Source organism: Podarcis vaucheri (assembly GCF_965113315.1).
Source record: "Podarcis vaucheri genome assembly, chromosome: 4".
NCBI lineage: Eukaryota > Metazoa > Chordata > Lepidosauria > Squamata > Lacertidae > Podarcis > Podarcis vaucheri.
The window spans coordinates 77,464,489-77,485,513 of record NC_138762.1 but is presented as its reverse complement, the minus strand read 5'-3'; the positions used below and the strand labels follow the sequence as shown (position 1 = coordinate 77,485,513).

At 41.9% G+C, this 21,025-nt stretch overlaps 2 protein-coding genes across 3 annotated transcripts in view; one reads left to right on the top strand and one right to left on the bottom strand.

The window, feature by feature from the left end:
* REV1 (REV1 DNA directed polymerase) overlaps nucleotides 1–13,499 on the top strand; it is a 42,347-nt gene extending 28,848 nt beyond the window's left edge. For both annotated transcript variants that reach the window (XM_082220021.1, XM_082220020.1), the window contains exons 14-23: nucleotides 225–397; nucleotides 2,481–2,583; nucleotides 3,163–3,328; nucleotides 3,552–3,742; nucleotides 5,712–5,945; nucleotides 6,465–6,576; nucleotides 6,694–6,908; nucleotides 7,087–7,237; nucleotides 10,860–10,962; nucleotides 12,855–13,499. In XM_082220021.1, coding sequence (XP_082076147.1) covers nucleotides 225–397; nucleotides 2,481–2,583; nucleotides 3,163–3,328; nucleotides 3,552–3,742; nucleotides 5,712–5,945; nucleotides 6,465–6,576; nucleotides 6,694–6,908; nucleotides 7,087–7,237; nucleotides 10,860–10,962; nucleotides 12,855–12,966 — 1,560 coding nt within the window. In that variant the 3' untranslated portion in view covers nucleotides 12,967–13,499. The remainder of the gene's footprint in view (nucleotides 1–224; nucleotides 398–2,480; nucleotides 2,584–3,162; nucleotides 3,329–3,551; nucleotides 3,743–5,711; nucleotides 5,946–6,464; nucleotides 6,577–6,693; nucleotides 6,909–7,086; nucleotides 7,238–10,859; nucleotides 10,963–12,854) is intronic.
* A 909-nt stretch (nucleotides 13,500–14,408) lies between these two features.
* The window catches only part of EIF5B (eukaryotic translation initiation factor 5B), a 30,233-nt gene continuing 23,616 nt past the window's right edge, over nucleotides 14,409–21,025 (bottom strand). The window contains exons 19-24 of the mRNA XM_082220030.1: nucleotides 20,688–20,819; nucleotides 20,499–20,575; nucleotides 20,245–20,409; nucleotides 17,896–18,034; nucleotides 16,341–16,502; nucleotides 14,409–15,189 (exon numbers count right to left, since the gene is read on the bottom strand). Of these exons, the coding sequence (XP_082076156.1) occupies nucleotides 15,082–15,189; nucleotides 16,341–16,502; nucleotides 17,896–18,034; nucleotides 20,245–20,409; nucleotides 20,499–20,575; nucleotides 20,688–20,819 (783 nt within the window). The 3' untranslated portion in view covers nucleotides 14,409–15,081. The remainder of the gene's footprint in view (nucleotides 15,190–16,340; nucleotides 16,503–17,895; nucleotides 18,035–20,244; nucleotides 20,410–20,498; nucleotides 20,576–20,687; nucleotides 20,820–21,025) is intronic.

Genomic DNA, 21,025 nt, shown 5'->3' with positions numbered 1-21,025 from the left:
CTCTCCTGGGTACTTTTCTGGGAATTATAGCAACACCTGCCCCAAGCCAGTTTTGGGGCATGGGCGGAAAGCCCCATTGCACAGTGGAAGTCTGTTGGCGCAGCTTGTTTTGTTTTGTGAATCCTGCCTAGTGTATAAATATTGTGGATTAATTCTGTCAGTACAACTTTCAGTATTAGACTGTTCCCCCTTACTTTTTTACAACCCATTTTATCTATTTCTAGCCAAAAGAAGCAGAAGGTTTCCTTTTGAGTCTTTCAGAAGAGATCCAACGTAGATTGGAAGCTGCTGGTATGAAAGGCAAACGATTAACTCTCAAAATTATGGCCAGAAAAGCGGGGGCCCCAACAGAACCTGCAAAATTTGGAGGCCATGGAATCTGTGATAGTATTGCCAGGTAAACAATTTTTCAAATAATTGTAGACCTAGTTCTGTAAGGTAATGTGAACTTGAACATAATCTTTCTTGGTGCTATGTCCTAGACTTCTTAAGCAGGTACTTTTTCTTTCTTATTTATATAGTGCATGAGAATCTAATACATTTTACTGATATGTTTCTGATTTGCTTCAGTGAATGACATAACAGATGAACATTTTTGTGGGATATACAAGATGCCTTGTAAAAATTAAATTGCTAGTTAATTGTGGACAATAAACTGACTAAAACAACCTACTCTGCTGATCTTCTCTTTTGTCATGTTCTACAGCCTTTGCATGACAGGAGCCTATAAAACATTGTCATCATAGTATAAGCATTTAGGGGAAGACTGTAGTTCCCTATGCTGGTTACAAATCTAAGCTTTATGCAGTTTTCTTACTTCTAAAAATGGTTCAATGACTTACATACTGGTTTCCCTTCAGCCAGCAAGTATGGTACATAGGCTTTAGGCTCTTTGGACTAAGGAACACATTCTGAATCTTCAGAGAATGCTGAGAGCTCCAGTCAAAAAAGGCTGCCATGGAGGCATGACATGACAAAAATGTCTGCTGTGGAAGGGGTCATAACATAAAATTAGAGTACAGTCATTGCTAATTTTCTGCCCATAATCTCATGCTCAACATGAGGACTTAACTGTGTCCTGCTGCTCCCAATTGTGAAGATAGTTTTTTAAAGGCACAATAGCCCTCTTTTCTCCAATGCCAATCCTAAACCAAAGCATAGGTTGCCATCCTTTACCTACTTCTTGGGAGCAAGCCCATTAAACATAAAGAGTCTTACTTCTGAAGTAGACATGTATATTAGTACTACTGTATGCTATAAGTTAATAAATTCCTGGACATCAGCAGAAGGCATATCTAAGTCTCTTTGCAAACATTTAACAATATAAAAACGTAAAAGAAAACAATAACATCATACAAAATTAAAAACAAGTTCAAAAAGACATTAAAAACAAATGAAACACTGTTTGGAGAAGTATTTACTCTTGCCTATGTTGAATCTCCTGCCATTGGATGCTTTAGAGTTCTTTTTCTCTTCCCCTCATAATAGTAGAACTCTATACCATATTTTTTTACTCTATAGGACACACTTTTTCCCCTCCAAAAATGAAGGGGAAATGTGTGTTCGTCCTATGGAGCAAATGCAGGCTTTCGCTGAAGCCTGGAGAGCGAGAGGGGTCGGTGTGCACAGACCCCTCTCGCTCTCCAGGCTTCAGGAAGCTATCCGCAAGCCTTTGGAGCGTGGTGGGAGTGCCCGCCGCGCTCCGAAGGCTTGCGGATAGCAGCCTGCTTCCCGAAGCCCAGGGAGCACTTCGCAGCGCACCCCGGGCTTCCGGCAGATATCCGCAAGCCTTGGGAGCCCGGCGGGAACTCCCGCCGGGCTCCCAAGGCTTGCAGATAGGAGCCTGTTCTGGGGGCTGGGGTTGGGGGAAGCTTGGGCTTCCCCAGCCCCGCGTCTGGGGGGGGGAAATAATTTTTTTTCTTTATTCCCCCCCCAAAAAAAAAACTAGGCGCGCCCTATGGGCTGGTGCACCCTATAGAGCGAAAAATACGGTAATTGCACAGTCCACACCATGCATAAGTTTATAAAATCTCTATCATATCCCCCTTACCTTTGTTTCCCATGGTTGATAGATCATTAGCAACTATTATTGGCAGGCATTCTGATTCTGAAGTAGTGTACAGTGGTGCCCCGCAAGACAAATGCCTCGCAAGACGGAAAACTCGCTAGACGAAAGAGTTTTCCGTTTTGGAGGTGCTTCGCAAAATGAATTTCCTATGGCTTGCTTCGCAAGATGACAATGTCTTGCGAGTTCCTGCTGGTTTTTTTCCTCCCCCCCCCCCTTTCTAAGCAGATAAGCCGCTAAAAGCCGCTAATAGCGCTAATCCGCTAATCCATCAATGGGCTTGCTTCGCAAGACGAAAAAACCGCTAGACGAAGAGAATCACAGAATCGTCTTGCGAGGCACCACTGTATAGCTATTGCAAGTAGTAGCCATTGATCAATAACTTAATACATTTTAAAATGTGTGTTCTTTGTAGGACTGTGACTCTCGATCATGCAACAAATAGTGCCAAAGTGATTGGTAAAGAAATGTTGAACATGTTCCACACGATGAAGTTAAATATTTCTGATATGAGAGGGGTAAGTGTTAAATCACTGAAATTGCCAAGCATGCACTCACTCTCTCTCTCTCTCTCTCTCTCTCTCTCTCTCTCTCTCTCACACACACACACACACACACACACACACACACACAAACACACACTCTTCTGCAAAAGTATTTACTATTATTTAAGCTCAATTTTTCTATTAAGGTTACAGTATAAGCAGGGTGATAAAATTACAAATCAACGTCATTGAAAACAGATCAGGTTAGTACTTGGATTTGAATTAAAATGTGACTTTAAGTGTTTGAGAGACTGGACAGTGACAGTCCAGATATTTTTATTTAAATGGGGATATCCACTCTTGAGTAAAATTACAAAGACTTACAGAAAATAACCTGTTTTGAAAGGCCAATATCTCCATTTTTAGATTTCGTTGAGCTTATTATACTTATGTTTGGTTCTTCTTGGTCAGAAAGCTATCGTGTATACTGCTTACTTATTATATTATAAGAATTTAAATACTCTCCTATAAATAATGTTTAAAATATTAACTACATTATTTGTTGAAAATGGTTTCTGTTTATAAACAATGTGCCTTTTTGTTTCTTTTTAGGTTGGAATTCAAGTACATCAGTTAGTTCCAGCCAATAAAACAACTTCAGCTGTTTCCTCTCACTCATCAGTACATTCTGGATTTTTACCTGGTGGAGCTAATTCCATCATTGATCTTCTGCAAGTCCCAAAAGGAATAAAGAACTCAGAACAGCAGCACAAGGAAGGTCAGTAAATGGAAATTGTGCTTCCTTTCTCCTGGCTTCTTATTGACTGTGTTACACATTTTTGTTTGTAAACATTTGTTCTTATTGATAACTTCTTTGTATTTCATTAATAACTTTTAATTTTGCAATAATTGAAAGTAAAATAGAGTAGTCAGGCTCCTTTAATTGTATGTGCTAGGTATTTCTGAACAGTTAAACTTTTGTCTTTTTTCTGCGTTCATAGTATTTGTGGCTGCTGTGGATGTTGAAATATCTTCCACATCAAAAGCATGTACAATGCCAGCGTCTCTGACATCTAATGCCAATCGTGTTGCCAACAAATCTGAGCCTGTAGTCAGTCTGAATGGTTTGCACACGCCTATCAGTATAAAATCAAGACTTAATTTAAGTATTGAGGTACCATCACCTTCCCAGGTAAAATTTTCTTTCTGGTAAGAATAATGTAAAGAAAGGTCTGAAGTTTTTTTTGCTCTTTCTTAATACAAAGCAAATAATGGATATGATCCATATTTTTATTCTGTTTCCACATTCTGTGTGATACTTTCCATGAGTCTTTGGAATGCCTCAAGCAATAAATGTGAACACATTACTACGTTTAAAGTGCAGTCCCATACATGTCTACTTGGAAGTAAACATTTTTAAAGGTTAATGGGATTTACTGCCATGCGAAATAATATAGAATTGTACCCGTTAGCATTTCTGTTGGGCAGAATGGTTTTGAACTAGAGTTAATATTCCATTTTTAAGGGGGAATCTAGTGGCTGAGTTTTGCTTCATACTTGATGGTAATCTGATCAAAACACAGCTCTGTTTGGGGAAAACTATGGGATCATAGGAGCTTTGATGCATACTGGGTGGCACTGACAGAGCTCAACCTTTTGGAGAGAATGATCAGACTTGACCTATATTGAGAGAACCTTAGAATTTTATTTTGGGCTGTTTTTCACAGATTATTAGAAAGAAAGGTTGTACAGTACCTCCTTCATACTGCAAATTGTGTATTGCTAAGGTATGGGAACAGTTAGTTTTCCCCACTGTAGTTTCCCCAATGTAGTTGAAATCTGTAGGGAAGCTTATGAGATATTAAACTTGTGGAGAAGCTATATTTTTCTTCAAACAATACTATAATAATTTCGTAATCATTATCCTTTGGATTAAATCTGGCCCAGTTTGGACAATCATAGCTTAATAAGCTGGGATATAAAAGATCCGCTTGTGCACACATGCAGCGCCTTTGTTTCTCCCTTTGCAGCTTTCCTGAATGCAGTTAGTCACTAATTAGCCACGGGTTCCTGTTTTGTCTGAACCAGGCTATCATGGCTATTGGCTTTGAAAAAGTCAGGATCCTAAAACATGGTTTAAGTTAGTTTAGGATCCTGATTTGGGAAACTATGGTCAACACTTTCTGGCTTAATTGCAGCTTGTGCAAACGGAGGAATGAAGGGGCTATGTCTAAATTGGTTAATTTAACTTTTTGTTAGATATATTGTATGGAAAATATATTGTAACAATGATAAAACATTAATTTAAAAGTACAGTATATAAAATCCTGCAAGAGAACATATGCAAAACACATGTTCTTGGATGGATAAGTTGTTTGCAGTTGTTAATGGCTTCTGTATGGGTTTTTGCTGTGCAGATAGCTTTTTGGTCACTAGCATATGAGAGAGCTGTCCCTTTAAGCTGTCCCTGAGTCTTGGCTGTATCAGTACAACAGTGCATAGAATGTGGTATAGCTACACCTAGGCATTGATTGTATGAACAATATGCTAGTGTAGAATGCTCCATGGGAAGTGATCCATAAATGAAATATGCATCCCATGTTGGTAAACAAGCCCCCTTGGGAGAGGCTGGCCCCCCTCGCAGGATCCCAGAGCTTGTTTACCGGTGATCTGCCCTGGGTGCAATCCCCCGCAGTCCAGGAGATCTAGATAGGCGACATTTCCCAGCATGGAAAATGCACACCCCGTTGCTCTCATATCGTAACATCCCATACAAACTCTTTCATTTATTTTGATTAGAACACAAATAACTAGTACAGGGGAAGAAACAGCTTCTTCAGTTATGCCTTTTGTATCTGTGCAATTAAGCAAGCACAAAATAATACAGTGGTACCTCTACTTGCGTTCACCTCTGGTTACGTATCCTTCGGGATACGTACGTAGCAAACCTGGAAGTATTTTTCCGGGTTTCGCCCCGCGTGCATGCACAGAAGCAGCCCCTCCAGTTGAGAATTCCTCGGGATGCGACCGGAGCTCTGAAACGGATCCCGTTCACAACCAGAGGTACCACTGTACATAATCTCCCTCTCCTCCTTGCAGATGTGTGTGGTTAAAAGTCATTTCTTCTGAAACTGAAAGATGAATGTTGTTTTTGTTCATAGCTGGATCAGTCTGTTTTGGAAGCACTCCCACCTGATCTTCGAGATCAAATAGAGCAAATGTATTCTCTTCAGCAAGCAGAGACGTGCGATAGTAGCAAGAAGGAGCCTGTGAATGGATACAATACTAGTTTTCCTCCACAGCCTGTTGGGGCAGTTCTCTTACAAATACCAGATGTCAAAGAACCAAGCAATGATACCGGAATAAATGTAATAGCACTGCCAGCATTTTCACAGGTGAATGACAGTATGTGTTTGATAACACACTAGTAGACCTTTGCATTTAGTAATAAAGTATTTGCTCAGGGGTTATAGATTTCTAGTTTCCCTGCTCTGAAGAAATTTGTACTGTCTAAAGTTACAAACAGCACAGTGCTTTTTATAATTTAGACTGATGTTTTATTATAAACATTGAGTATTACAGTGGTACCTCGTGTTACGTAGTGTCCCCCTTACGAATGCTGCGGGTTACACGCTCCACTATCCCGGAAGTAGATGCCCTTTGTTGCGACCTTTGCCCCAGGATGCAAGCGGAAGTCGTGCTCTGGTGGCGCTGCAGCAGCGGGAGTTGCCATTAGTGAAAGTGCGCCTCATGTTACGAGAGGTTGCCTGTTACGTGCGGACCTCCAGAACAGATTAAGTACGTAACAAGAGGTACCACGGTAATCCATTTCATAAATGAGACAAAAGTCAGAAATGTAAACATCAATGTTATACACCATTGGTATGACCACAGATGGATGTTTCCTTGCTTAGGTGGACCCTGAAGTTTTTGCTGCACTACCATCAGAGTTGCAGGAAGAGCTGAGACAGGCATATGATCAAAGACAGAAACCTATAGGGGCAGTTTTTCAGCAAAGTACCATTGGTAAGTCTGTAGTAGAACTTTGTCAAATAATGTTCAGTGTAATGGAAATAACTGAGTGAGGATCATCTCTTTAGTCATTATGTGCTCAATAACTCTCACTCCTTTTATTCCCATTAGCAAAGAATCCTTTGCCGAACTTGAAGCCTGTTACGAAAAACAAGAAAAGAAGTAGGAAAAAAAACCAGGTCAGCCCAGTAAAAAAGAACCACAGTCCTTTAAAAAACAAGCTCTTTGGGAGTCCTGCAAAAAGTATGGCAATTTCTGTTGGGAGCCCACAAAAATTAATAGATGACTTCTTGAAGCAGGAAGGAGGAACCACTGACAACTCTCAGGTAACTTTATCACAAATAAATACAGCATTCAAATATTTTTAAGCTAATGTTTTATTGTTTGCTTGTCTTGTCATGAGGTTTTTAGTGCTTGAGCTGCTTTTTTAAGGTTTGGAGTTGGGAATACAGAAGAAAAAAATCCACATGTGCAGTACTACTTGTGTATTTTGTTCATAAACAGGTGGAATTGGCACAAACCACAGCAAATACTTCCACCCCATCCATTTCACAGCCACTATTGTATGGCGCTACTAAGGCCCCTAATCTAGCTGGAGCTGTTGAATTCAATGATGTAAAAGCCTTACTCAAAGAATGGATTACAACCATAGCAGGTAAGCTTGTAGTTATTTCATTGAATTGTGTTTTTATGGAAATATTTCCAATGAAAGAAATAGAATTATCATTTGAAAGTCTGAACTGGAAGGCTTTGTCTCTCTACTGGATACCACTAATTGCCATTTGACAGACATCACTGCATATTAGGGACCCCTATTTCTTTCCTTTCAAATACAGTGATACCTCAGTTTTTGAATGTCTCCATTGACAAACATTTCAGTTTTTGAACACTGTAAACCTGGAAGTAAATGCTTCGGTTTTTGAACACGCACGCCTTGGAAGTCGAACATGCCACGCGGCTTCCTTATTGTTTTCCGTATTGAGTTTTCGGTTTTCGAACATTTCAGAACTCAAACGGTCTTCTGGAACGGATTACGTTCGAAAACCAAGGTACCACTGTATAATTTTATTTCTATCATCTTACTGGGGAAAAGTAAGTAATACTTTAGCATTAATAAGCATGTGCAGCCTTATTCTCTTTGTTGCTTGGCAAAAGATGGGCTCTCACGTAACTCTTCTGTAGTGTTCCAAGGGCATTCACATTTCTGAAAGCATCCTTTGGGCCATGGTATCTCCTAAAACATTGGTTTCAAATTGCATAATGATCAGATATTACAGACATGAGGTGGTTACTATTTGTAGGAAGCAGTGGCTCCGCAAGTGTCTGATAAATCCTACAGTCATCAACAGCTCAAGATTAATAATAGGTAAAAATTTCCATATTGATCTGTGGATAAAGATAGTTTGTCAGGAGTACAGGTGCAGTCTTAATGCCGTGTTCATGCCAAAAGCCAGACAGATCGCCTAATAGACTTTTATAAAAATAACAAACCCTTGTCAACACAAGAAATACAAGACAAACTAGAAGACAGCCAAATGCCCTGGTTAACACAACATCAACTACATGCCCTCTTAAACAACCCAACAGTAAAATCAGCAGCAACTAGGCCCCTGACAACCTTCGAAAACCTCCTCCTAACAACAAAGGGAAACGGTAAAGGGACGGTATCCGCAATGTACAAAATACTACTCCAAAATCCCGCAAATCCCCTAGATGCAATCAAAAAACAATGGGAGAATGACATAGGCTATGAGATTAACCCCACTCAATGGACCAGAATGTGGTCTAAACCCCCCTTTAAATCCATATCAACGAAAAGAAAAGAACTCACACTGAAACTCACCTACAGGTGGTACCTAACACCAAGGAAACTAGCGCTAATACACCCAGGAACCTCACCAAAATGCTGGAGAGGGTGCACCTCCACAGGCACATACCTCCACATGTGGTGGGAGTGTCCCAAAATCCAACTATTCTGGACAACAGCCATACGAGAAATATGTAAAATAACTAAGCAAGTAATAGACATCACCCCAGAATTGGCCCTACTAAACATCTTCCAAGACAACAATGCCCATTTACACCACAAAGAACTCATAACCCACCTACTTTCAGCAGCCAGAAACACCATAACCAGACACTGGAGAGACCTGTCAGGAGTAAGCATGGACCAATGGTACCAAATAGTATGGGAAACAGCCCTACTAGAAAAATTAACTAATAAACTGAAACTGACACAGGGACAAACAGAAGAAGATGCCTTCACCCCGGTATGGCTCCCCTTTATCGCATACACAGCCCAACAGGACAATGAGAATAATCCACCAACAGCATACAAATCAATATGGCTAACCTGATCCAAAACACCCACCCACCTCACTCACACACGAAAACAAAGATCACCACAGCCAATCACAAGCAAACAATCACACCCATGGCCAACCCCAACCTCTCTCACCACCAAAGGGACACAAGTGAACAACACAAGCAACGCTGACACCAAATTCTACATACATTAAACATAATAGAAACACCGCCACCCAACCCCACCCCCATCCATCTTCCCGCTCTCCACCCCCCTTTCTTTTTTCTTTTTTTTCTTCTCCCCCTAATGCCTCAACAAATGAAACAGATTTGTAAAAATGTTACATGGAAAAAAATATATACGAGGCATTACACTTACTTCTGTAAGAAAATCCTTAATAATTTTTTTTTTAAAAAAAGATGAGTTTGCCTGAGCATTGAAGGAGGTTTCACTGAACAACCTTCTCCAAGAAGGGAAAGGTAGAGACAGAACTTTACTTGGCTAGGGAATCTTCATACAAGGAGGGCTTTAGTTGCCGCAGCAGCAGCCTCCAAATAATAGCAGATTATAAATGTGTGCGTCACACTACCCTTCCTGACTGAAAGCACATTTATTCCTGACCACATCTACTCAAAGGCAAGTCCTGTTGAATTAATCGGTGCTTACTCCTGGGTATGTGGGGTTAGGATTGTATTTAATAGCCCTATTGTGAACACACTAGACCCCATGCATTGACTAAAGGAAAAGGAACTACAGTGGTACCCCGCAAGACGAATGCCTTGCAAGACGGAAAACCCGCAAGACGAAAGGGTTTTCTGTTTTGGAGGCGCTTCGCAAGACGAATTTCCCTATGGGCTTGCTTCGCAAGAAGAAAGCCCATAGGGAAATCTCCGGGGACCTCTTTTAAGTGGTGGTGGTGGGGAGCAAAGCCTTTCCCCCCCTCCGGCCCTCAGAAGAGGTCCAGGAAGGCTGGCGGGGGCCGAAAGGCTTTGCTCCCCACCGCCAGCATTTTAAAAGCAGTCCGGGATAGCAGGGAAGCGCTTCCCGCTATCGCGGACGGCTTTTGAAGGCAGGCGGGGGGTAGCAAAGACTTTCGCCCCCCGGCCGCCTTCAGAAGAGGTCCAGGACCTCTTCTGAAGGTGGCCGGGGGGCGAAAGTCTTTGCTCCCCCCTGCCTGCCTTCCCGGGAGAGCGGAGAAAGGCAGCGCGTTTCTCCGCTGTCCCGGACGGCTTTGGAAGGCAGGCGGTGGGGAGCAAAGACTTTCGCCCCCCGCCCGCCTTCAGAAGAGGTCCAGGACCTCTTCTGAAGGCGGGCGGGGGGCAAAAGTCTTTGTCCCCCCTGCCTGCCTTCCCAGGGGCTTTTACATCGCCCCGCACAGCGGAGAAGTCCTCCGCTGTCCCGGGCGATTTTAAAATGCCGCCCGCCAGCATTTTAAGATCGCCCCGAACAGTGGAGAAGTCCTCCGCTGTCCCGGGGTTTTTTAAAATGCTGGGGGTGGGAAGAAAAGCCCTTGTCCCCCCCCCAGCCTTCAGAAGAGGTCGGGGGACAGACTGTCCCCGGACCTGGTCTGAAGGCGGTTTCCCTAGGAACGCATTAATTGATTTTCAATGCATTCCTATGGGAAACCGTGCATCGCAAGACGAAAAACTCGCAAGAAGAAAAAACTTGCGGAACGAATTAATTTCGTCTTGCGAGGCACCACTGTACCAGTTGTTATTCAGATGAGCTCCAGGGAGGGGAAGATCATCCTGGCCTGAACTGGATGGCATCCCTCAAATAGCTCACTTTGTCCTAGCTGGAAAATTGACCTCCCTTTTCTTACTTTTTACCTCCACTTCCCTTACTTTGTGGGTCTTTTGTAGTACGTAAGGGTAGTGGCAGGACCTGTGTGTCTCTCTCTCTTCTTATTGTGAGCCACAGTACCACAAGCAGGATAAAAATGCATTAAATTTTTGTCCATTTCATTTCACAGATCCCATGGAAGAAGACATCCTACAAGTTGTGAAGTACTGTACTGATTTGATAGAAGAAAAGGATTTAGAAAAGTTGGATCTGGTCATCAAATATATGAAAAGGTAGCTTAATTTTGGGTCTTACCAATTCACATTTTGTTATAGAACTTTCTTTATCCATCTAAAAGGGCAATTATGAAAGCTTGAGGGGGGGGGAAGGTGTTAATTCTCATTCTACTCATTCTGTTCATTTTCCCAACTAAAGGTCTTTCCATGTGCTTATTGGGGTTTTTGTTGCAAGGAATTTGGGCATTTGTTCTCATTGTAGCATTTGTTTGTGGCTATTGAGTTTTCCAGTGTCACGCTGCCATGGTAGGTATGTTCATCAGAACATCAGCAATGCCATGTCCTTTGTGAACTTTTTGCCTTAAGTTTGAGTTGTAAACAGACAAATACTTCTGACACTCACTAAAAATGCCATTGAAACTAGTTCTTCTCCCCTCCTCCCCAGCATTTTGAAAGCAGCCATGGACACCCAAGCACCTTCCTCTTCTGTAGCAAAGGGAGGTTCAGAGGGTTCCCAGTTGGCAGCAGCTGAGTTGGGGCACTGCTGCACTGCAGTGGCAAAGGAAGTGCACTCATACGTTCTTGTATAGGCTTGCCATTTAGTGCTTCTTTCTGCAGCAAGAGAGATTTCCATCTGCCAACCCATCATGGCTGATTCCCATTGGGACTGGGAAGGTAGGGACCCCAACAGTAGGTGGATCTAGAATCATTGACAGGCAGAACTATAGCCAATGACAGGTGGAGCCAGGTAATGTTTGTCCCCATAGCTCTTGCCCTGCATGGGCAGCACTGAGACTGAGGAGGAAGCCAATAGGCAGTGCTGCCCTATGGACTAGTAAGAAAGAAGGCAAGCAGGTGGGGGGTGGCTGAGGGCAGACTGAGGTTGGCTGGGCCATTCCCCAGTAGCCCTAATGAACCATCCTCCACTGTTGCCAACCATTCAAAACAAACATAGTCAGTGAAAGAAGTTGAACCCCTCATGCAAAGCCCTACCAAATAAGAAGTGGGTGCCTTTGTGTTCCTTCTGTTTGTTTTTTAAATTTTATACTATTCCCCTCCCTTTGGGGACAATAGGACAGAAACGAACTCCAAGGCTAGTATAGTTCACTCTCTGGGAGGCTTTTTGGGGTCCCTGTGTTGGGACTAGGAAGACATTGGGTCCTTCGGATTCAAGCTTTCTCCTGGCACATCCCTTTCCACTGTAGTGAGGTGGCAATCTGGCATTGGATCATCCTCTGAAGGCAGAGCACTTTGTCTTGACTCTCTGGGAAGGGAGAGCAAGTGCTTGCTTTGCCCATGAATCATCCTCCAAGAGACCATAGGATTTCTGGATTGTATTTATGGTTGTTTCAGTGGTATTCAGTTCTGTATGTGCATGTGCATTTTTCATTTGAGGGCAATTTCAGCGTGCACTGGTGGGGAGGAATAGAATGCTCTATCTAATCTTGGTAGACAGTAGACTGAAGTTGGTGCTACAGTTAGGAAGGAAAACTGGGTAATGTCACCCTACCTCATGGCTGTGAACCAACCAAGGACAGCCAGGCTCCCCACTAGAGGTGAGGGAACAGACCAGGAGACAGGCAGAAAGACTTCAACTTCTGATACTTACCATCAGCCAACCAGAGCTTGAGCAGCTCAGCCCTGGGGAAATCTATCTGGGGGGTGGGATCTGCAGCTGCTCCTTCCCCGACCAGCTCCTTAGTGCAAAATAGCATTGTAAACTGGGTTTGAAGCCACATCATGCTATTCTTGCTTCAGTTACTCATTTCTCTTCTGCGAAATGGCTGCATTTATTGCCCATGGGAGTCTTATACGTTTCCAAATAGATACTGGGCCCCAAAAGGTTGGTGGCTCTTGGCTATTGCACCTTCTCCCCTCTTTGCAAAGCTATGAAAATGTGTGGTGGTAATGATCAGTCTCTAAGAGTAGACATGTTTTCCCCCCTACAGGCTAATGCAGCAGTCTGTGGAATCGGTTTGGAACATGGCGTTTGACTTCATTCTTGACAACGTTCAAGTGGTTTTGCAACAAACGTATGGAAGCACATTGAAAGTTATCTGAACTGATTTTATAGGAAGGATGTGGTGAGAGCCTGGAGCCCTCTGGTAGCTGTGCCATAAGTGCTTGTGAGGTATTTGCAAAGTGCATGATAGTAAAGCTAAGTTTTTATAAGTTGACTTTTTTTTAAAGAAGAAAGTGTTTTGTACATTTCCTTTCAAGAAAGTGCCAAAATTTGTCAGTATTGCATGTAAATAACTGTGTTCAAATTCTTTTATTGTAGTATAGAATCTATTTACAAAATGTTGGTTTATAAAAGTTTTATGGATTTTTACAGTGAAGTGTTTACAGTTGTTTAATAAAGAACTGTATGTAATTTGTACAGATTCTATTGTCTTAGTGCTCCAGTTCTATTAGAGGTAACTCTCTGAGAAGTTATTGAAGCAACTGTTAACTCAATAATGCGATAAAATAGCATTAATGTTTAAACATTTATATATTCCACTTCTATCCATTCAAGCTTACAGACACCATACAGTGGCAAACATACCTGTTTAAAGTGGTGGTATGACAGAAATACAGTTCTTTTAAAAAGACTCTTTCATCCTCATAACCTTTTTCCAAAGTATGCTTGTTTGCATAGTGACTTTAGGAGCAGACAAGGAGTCTCTAGGTGTTGCTTAAAGGCAGTGCTCGCTTCCAGTTTCATGTAAGTATAGGATAAATTCCAGCAAATTTCAACATCCTAATGATCACAGCTTATTTCCTTTTATTTTGTGATTCTGCTATTAAAAGCCCAGTGAAATATTTGAAGGCTGCATGTGAAAGAGGCTAAAGATATGCAGTGAGATATGGCACAGTGTTCTTTAACATAGCTCAGTTGTATCCACTGTAGTGCCCTCCCATTATCCCAGACTTACTGGCTGTGTTGTTGTGGAAAGGATGCTGTTGGCTTACCTGTACCTTGCTTCATTGTCCTATCTGACTAGTAGATATTGGGGGCCAGTGAGGAACTAGGAAGTAGGGACCGAAGTGGGAAGTTCTACCTTCCCTTCCACTCACCCATGAGTGGCTGCATCCCTGCAGTTACAAGGGTGAGGGGACACACATGGTTGAATGTTTGCAACTAGATAACCAAGAAGGGTTAGGGGTTTGTGGGTATGTTTAGTTCCTTAGTTGCATGTAGGATCCCCTCAAGATCTGCCTTCCATGTCGTATGTAACTTCAGCAGTGCTGCTCACATGACATGGGATCCTCTCTAGCTTGCACCATCCTAAAGGTGATTTAGACTGTGGTTATGTACACACTTAAGTCCCCCTGAATTCAGTGGCTATAAATACTGGATTGCAGTGTTAATCTACTAGTCCCCTTACCAGATGCTGCAAACAGCGCTACAAGAACTGTTCAGTTAAGACAAGACTGCAGCAGTCATATCTAGCACACCAATTAAGTTGCAGCTGAACGAATTATTAGGATCAGCCACTGGTAACAATTTAACTTGACAGTTATACATGTTGCATGCTGTGCTGCCTTTATTAGAAGGTAATTTAACAGGATAATGTCCATTTTCCTTTATTTTGCAGGTCAACATTATTACAGTTTGACAAACTGTGCAAGCAAAGGCAGCCAACTATGCTTTACATCATTTGTTTCACACAAAGCAAACACAGATACCCAATTACCTAATTTTTCTACCTTAAAAAATTCCTATAGGCACGAAGCAGAAAGAATGTTGAAAAATCAAGGGGCAAAAAGAGGTATGCATAAATAAACAATTCTTACATCAAAAAAATTCCAAGAATCACAACCTCTGCAGGAATTTGGTCAATCAAATACTGCAGCACTGATCTTACCAAGTATAAAAGTGAAAGTTGAGTTCTGTCATAAAAAATTATTATTTTTTTATTTCAGATGAGAGATCTGGGAAGGGCAAACTTTAAAACAGTAGCCAGTATAAAGGGGAGGACAGTGGGGGCACAGGCACATTGGAGCCACAGGGACATGTAAATTGACCACTGTCAAACCAGTGAAAGTTACTTGGTTTCTCATGGAAAACATTTTATCCACCTATTTCCCCCCAGATGTTAATCAACAGCACATTCATTATAATCTGCTGTTGGTGATTTTTGTAATAGGAATTGTGGGTTTCTGCTAGCTTGCCCATTGCTTAAAAGAACTTCATATGATTTCAAATACTTTCTTTAGCTCCACAATAAGCTGCCAGTCAGACTTTTGCATTTCATCTCTGAACCAGTTTTTCAGGGCATCAATGGACTGACGACTAATCTGCAGATAGAACACAAAATACACATTGTGATAACACAAATGAATAAGCAAGTGCAAATTAACCTTGCTAACTAGGCAGATTTGAGCAAACCACTTTTAGTACTCGGCCATCATATGTGAGCTACTTAAGGTCAGATAAGTCCTGGTAGCACATAAATGAGATGTTTTGTGCAACTACAGCCTTCTGGACAGAACAGACAAGCAAGAATCAACTATGCTGCATATATGCTAAATCAGTAGCGTAGCGTGGGGGGTGCAGGGGGGCCGGCCGCACCAGGTGCAACATCTGGGGGTTAGGGGGCGCAAATCCACGGGTTAGGGGGCGCAAATTACTTGCCTTGCCCCGGGTGCTGACAACCCACGCTACGCCACTGTGCTAAATACAATCAATGGTTTACCATCAATATTTAATAAATACATATCTCATCACGAAAAGATGTGTTTATCCTAAAACAGGGGATAACAAGACAGCTAACACTTTGAAACTCATAATATTCAGAATTACATAACTAGAGGCTGACAAGCAGCAAACTCAAAACACCAAAGACACTTTGATATGCAGTGCCTCATTCTGTATCCTCTGCTGTTTTTGAATCTGTCCCAGGACAGCTTTGCCACAGCCAAAGAAGAGGGTATCCTAAGATCACCACAACTCTTCTGATGGAAGGATGTAAAGGTTATGGAAGCTCTAGCCCTCTAGCTAATGCTGCACTGCAACTCGCGTTACCTACCTCTAAACTTCTATAACAATTTCATCAGTGTAAAACTGCAGGTGGATTGAATGTTGGCTTGATTCTCTAATCTGTTTAGCCATACTGAGAATGCCATAAATAAGCACTTTGGGGTGCATGTCACTGGTACAAACTTGTGTGCTCATTCCGCATGTCCATGAAACTAAGCTTCTGCAACTAAACACGCTTACAAGGACAACACTCTACTTCAAAAGAAAAAGCCAGTTGTTAAGAGCACAAGAAGAGTGCACTGAAGCATGATTTACCATGGCTAGCTCATTCCTTTTCAGGAAAGGGAGCAGCTGGTGCACCACCAGAAGCTGCTAAACGCACACACAGGGTTGCTCCTTGATGTCCACAACATGTGACTGAGTCTTTCGAAGAATGCGAGCCCATCCCACCCACAACGTAAGCACCTACCTTGCTGACAAGTATATCTGTTGCTTCAAAGTGGCGCCCAAACATTTTAGGTGCTTCACCGGGAATAGGTTCTATTTTCACGCAGACTTCTTGACCTTTTTTTGCAACATCCACTTGTTTGTGATTTATTTCAATACTTGTAACTATTCCAATATCAATGAACTGCAACAGAAACACAGGACATTTTAGAGCTCTTAAGTTTTATTAGCAACCCAACTAATTTATAGAAACACACAGCTAGGACGATTAGAGTAGACACAGTAATAAACTTGGCTGCTGCTAGAAATCTATATACAGTCATAACAAATCAATATGCCAATCTTCTATTGGCTCATCTACTAGCATAATATGAATGAAATTCTACAATAGAAGATTACAATATGGATTCTTACATTACCCTCCAGAACTAAGGGAGCCATAGCAATATTACCAAGACCATAATGGAGACTCCTGTACAAAGGTTCCTACTCACACCAGTATTAATCACTTTCCTGAGGATTGCTGCTGGCAAGGGGGTCTCCTCCCAGGCTTGTCACCTTGTGGCCTGCTACACCTAACAGGCCTTGTTTCTAGGAGTACATGGATGGAATTCAACATGGCATATGATGAATGTTCTATATGTGCAAGCATTTTCGCTTGCCAGTTGGAACATACCTGTCTGCCTTGAGCCAATTTTGGAGGGCGCAGGGGGAGGAGAGGGGCAGAAAGCCCCTTTTCCAGAAGTAGAATTCCATGTTTGGGGCTTTTGCTGACTGAGCTTGTCAAGTGAAAACTACCCTATAATCTCTACATTTATACCACAATGCAAGTTCAAGAACACAGCTCCTAAGTTGTTTAAGGCTACTACAGCTATGACTGTATTTAAGAGATACAATTCTAAACTGCCACATACAAGTTTTCTCTCTATTGTGCATAAAAAACGCTGTTTTATAATGTAATACTGATTATGATTTAAAACAGAGTTGGGTAATCTGTGGGCTTCAGACATAGCGAAACACCCAACACCACTGGCAAAGCGGTCTGGGCTGAAAACATTTTAGTCAATAGGTGGTCAGTTTTAGAAAAGGCAAGTTGTTAAGTCGGTATTTGAATTGGCTCCATTACTCATGCATTTAATTATTTCAGAAAATATTTAGGTCTTGTCAAATTTAAGATTCACAACTGCAGGGCTAAGTTAGATCTAGGGACATGTAAGCATGAAGGAAACATTTGTTACGCAGCCCAAACTTACACTTTAGTCTAGCCTACATTCACTGCACTACTTGCTGTTCGTTTTCTCTACTGCTAACGCTGGAAGGTTACTATGCACAACACTTGCTCCTGGCAGAAATGGGAAATATGCTGATCATGCTGGCTGGGGCTGATGGGCGTTGTTAGTGTAATAACATTTGGAGGGACGCAGATCACCCATTCCTGCTTTATAGTTATTCCATATGGTAAGTTAAGACTATACTAATATTAAGAGAGGCAGAGTAAAGAGAGCAAATATCCTGACTCTGGCCAGTACACAGCCTGCCATCTGTTAAGACTCAGTTTAAGAAAACAGAATACTCACATTTTTGCTAGGTACACACATGGGCGTTCCTTGTTTTACCTGACCCGCTTCCACAATGACTCCCATCACTATAGGATCTCGAGAATTAAAAATAAACTGAGGAAGTATTTTCATCTTACAAGGAAATACTGCTATATGCCTATAGGGGGGGGGAAACAACAGGTTTTGGTAAAGACAAGTAAAACATGGATACAGATAACTTTTTAAAGTAGCAGCCATGATGTACATGTAAAAACGTGGTAAGCTGCTATTATTAGCCCATAAGGCACCCATTCTACACATTATATCTGCACCTGGTATATGCAAGAATCCTCCTTAACACTTGGCAGGGTACTAAACAACCAGGCATCTTACATTGTTCAACTGTATGGGTTACCTGTAATCTTTTACAAAGTGCTAAGGAGGAGAATTTTACCACCTTCTGTGTGCCAAATGATTGCAGACAGCCACCCACTATGGTTAGTCATTCTACAAATCAGCCCTTGCTTCAAAGTTTATTTTGATTATGAAAAAGCTCCATACATAAATCAGACTCATGGAGTTAGGAGAGTTCCGGAGGGTCATCTAGCCCAACCCCCTGCCATGCAGAAATATGCAGCCGTCCCGTAAGGGGATCAAACCTGCAAATTTGGAGTTATCAGCACCATACTCTGACCAACTGAGCTATCCAGCAGGAGTCTATGTGTATACTTTTTGCTGGACTGGGAAGTGGATCCAATTGCACAACCAATGCACATCTCAGTAATGCGTACAGTGGTACCTTGGGTTACAAAAACCTCAGGTTACAAACACTTTGGGTTACAGACTCCGCTAACCCCGAAGTAGTACCTCAGATTAAGAACTTTACCTCAGGATGAGAACAGAAATCGCGCACCGGTGGCATCGAGAGGCCCCATTAGCTAGAGTGGTACCTCCGGTTAAGAATGGTTTCAGGTTAAGAACGTACCTCTAGAATGAACGAAGTTCGTAACCAGAAGAACCACTGTATTGGTGCTCTATTGTTTTCAGTGGGATGTGCATCTTTGTCATAGTATAGCTAGTCATGAGCAGGTATCTTTTTTAATGATCAACAAGACCTGGATTGCAGTAGGTGAGTGAACAATAATAGCTTTAGGAGTATGTGGGCACCTGGTGCTGGAGTTAGTAGCCTAAGTTACAACACACAGCAACTAGCTGTAACAAGATCACTTGTCCCTCACACAGCTGAGTGAGCCAGCAAAAAAATTCTGACACAACTCCAGCGAATAAGATGCCCCTATTTTTGGGGGCTCAAATTTAAGAAAATGGGGGGAGATGGCCCAGAGTTGTTGAGCTTTTCTCGGGGGGGGGGGGGAATGCTGAAAACCACTAACCCAAATTACAAAAGCTGACAATCACTTGCGTTGCCGAACTCATGCCTCTGCACCATCACAAACAGCAGATGGGAAACGCACGCTCAATCGCCGAAGCAGCAGCAAATCCAGAGCAACACTTGCCGCAGCAACCAATCACCCACCAAATTTCCGCAGCACCAGCCAATCCAAAGCAGCACTTTACGCAACCACCAATCACCCACAAAATCACAGCTGACAAGCTCCTGATCGTGGCTGCTACCAATCACCCGTCCCCCCCCCCACGCACTATCCGTGTATAAGATGCCCCCCGTTTTTGAACATTATTTTACAGTAAAAAAAAGCTTGTCTTATACACGGAAAAGTTCGGTATTTATTTACTCAAATTGTATACCAAAACACCCAGGGTAAAATGCTATTTCTTTCTTACGGTTCAGAATTTTAATTTTTCTTGCATTAGAGATCTTAATAACTTAATGTACAGTGGTGCCCCGCAAGACAAATGCCTCGCAAGACGAAAGGGTTTTCTGTTTTTGTGTTGCTTTGCTAGATGAATTTCCCTATGGGTTATCTTCGCAAGACGAAAACGTCTTGCGCTTTTTTTAAAAAGCCGCTTGAAGAGGCGCAGTTGCGATGGACCGTGCTTCGCAAGACGAAAAACATCGCAAGACGAAAAGACTCGCGGAACGAATTCTTTTCGTCTTGCGAGGCACCACTGTATATGTTCAAGTACTTATATCATTGACAGACCTCCCTGGTGGTTTTCCGCACTTTTTTGCCAGCTGCAGTTCCTTACAACATGCCAAACTGCTCCTTTCTAAGCACTAGTAGGCATACAGAAACTCCATGCATAGTTCTTTGAATCCTGTCCTATATACAGTTGGTCCCTAGCTTTAAAAAAAGTAGCTCAGAAAATGACTTTGAAAATTCTTCGGTTTCAGATACTAACAAGCCCTTCTCATAATCTTCACGTACATCTTGCAACATAGCAAAAAATAAACACAAGAATGCTACTTACTTGAATTCTTCCTGCTTCTGTTTTTTATAGTCTTGTCTATACTTTGTGAAAGCATCAAATAAGTGATAAATAATTTCTGCACTAAAGATTCTAACTCCTAAACTATCAGCCATTTCCTGAGCATCTCGTTCAATCCTCACATCAAATGCCAAGATTACTGCATACCTAGGAGACAAAATATAAGGTTGATGAGGAAGACAGGAATTTGATTATACAAATAGTAACAGTAATGTATATTTTAAAAAGCTACATACTGAGGATCATGTTCCAACATAACCGATGCCTTCATAACATCCTTTCTATGGACAGGGCCTATATTAATTCCAGCATACTGTCAGGAAATGGGAGGAAAAGTCCGATTAATCTCTGTTTTCAATTCCGTAATATGCTCCAATTCAGAGCACAGCAATTTAAGACTGTAAAGTAGAAAATTGGATACTTACTGGCACTTCTGATGTTTTCAGAAATTCAAGTAAGGCTTCCAAAGAACCCAGAGTAGATGCCTGCACATAAACACCTTTCTCTTCTAACTTTATGGCATTCAGCGTTTGTTTCAATTCGTGTATTAATTCATCCTTTTAATGTAAAAAAATAGCACATCTTAAGAGATCTCACTTATCTTAGCTTGTCAAGTTTCACAGATCATCTGGACAGTACAAGTAGAATCCCAATATCTTCATCAGCCCTATGTGGCACAATGTACAATATAACTGTATAGCTTATATCTCAAACATGATTTATAGCTTCAGATCTGTGGATCAGAGCACTGGAAGTTAAAGCT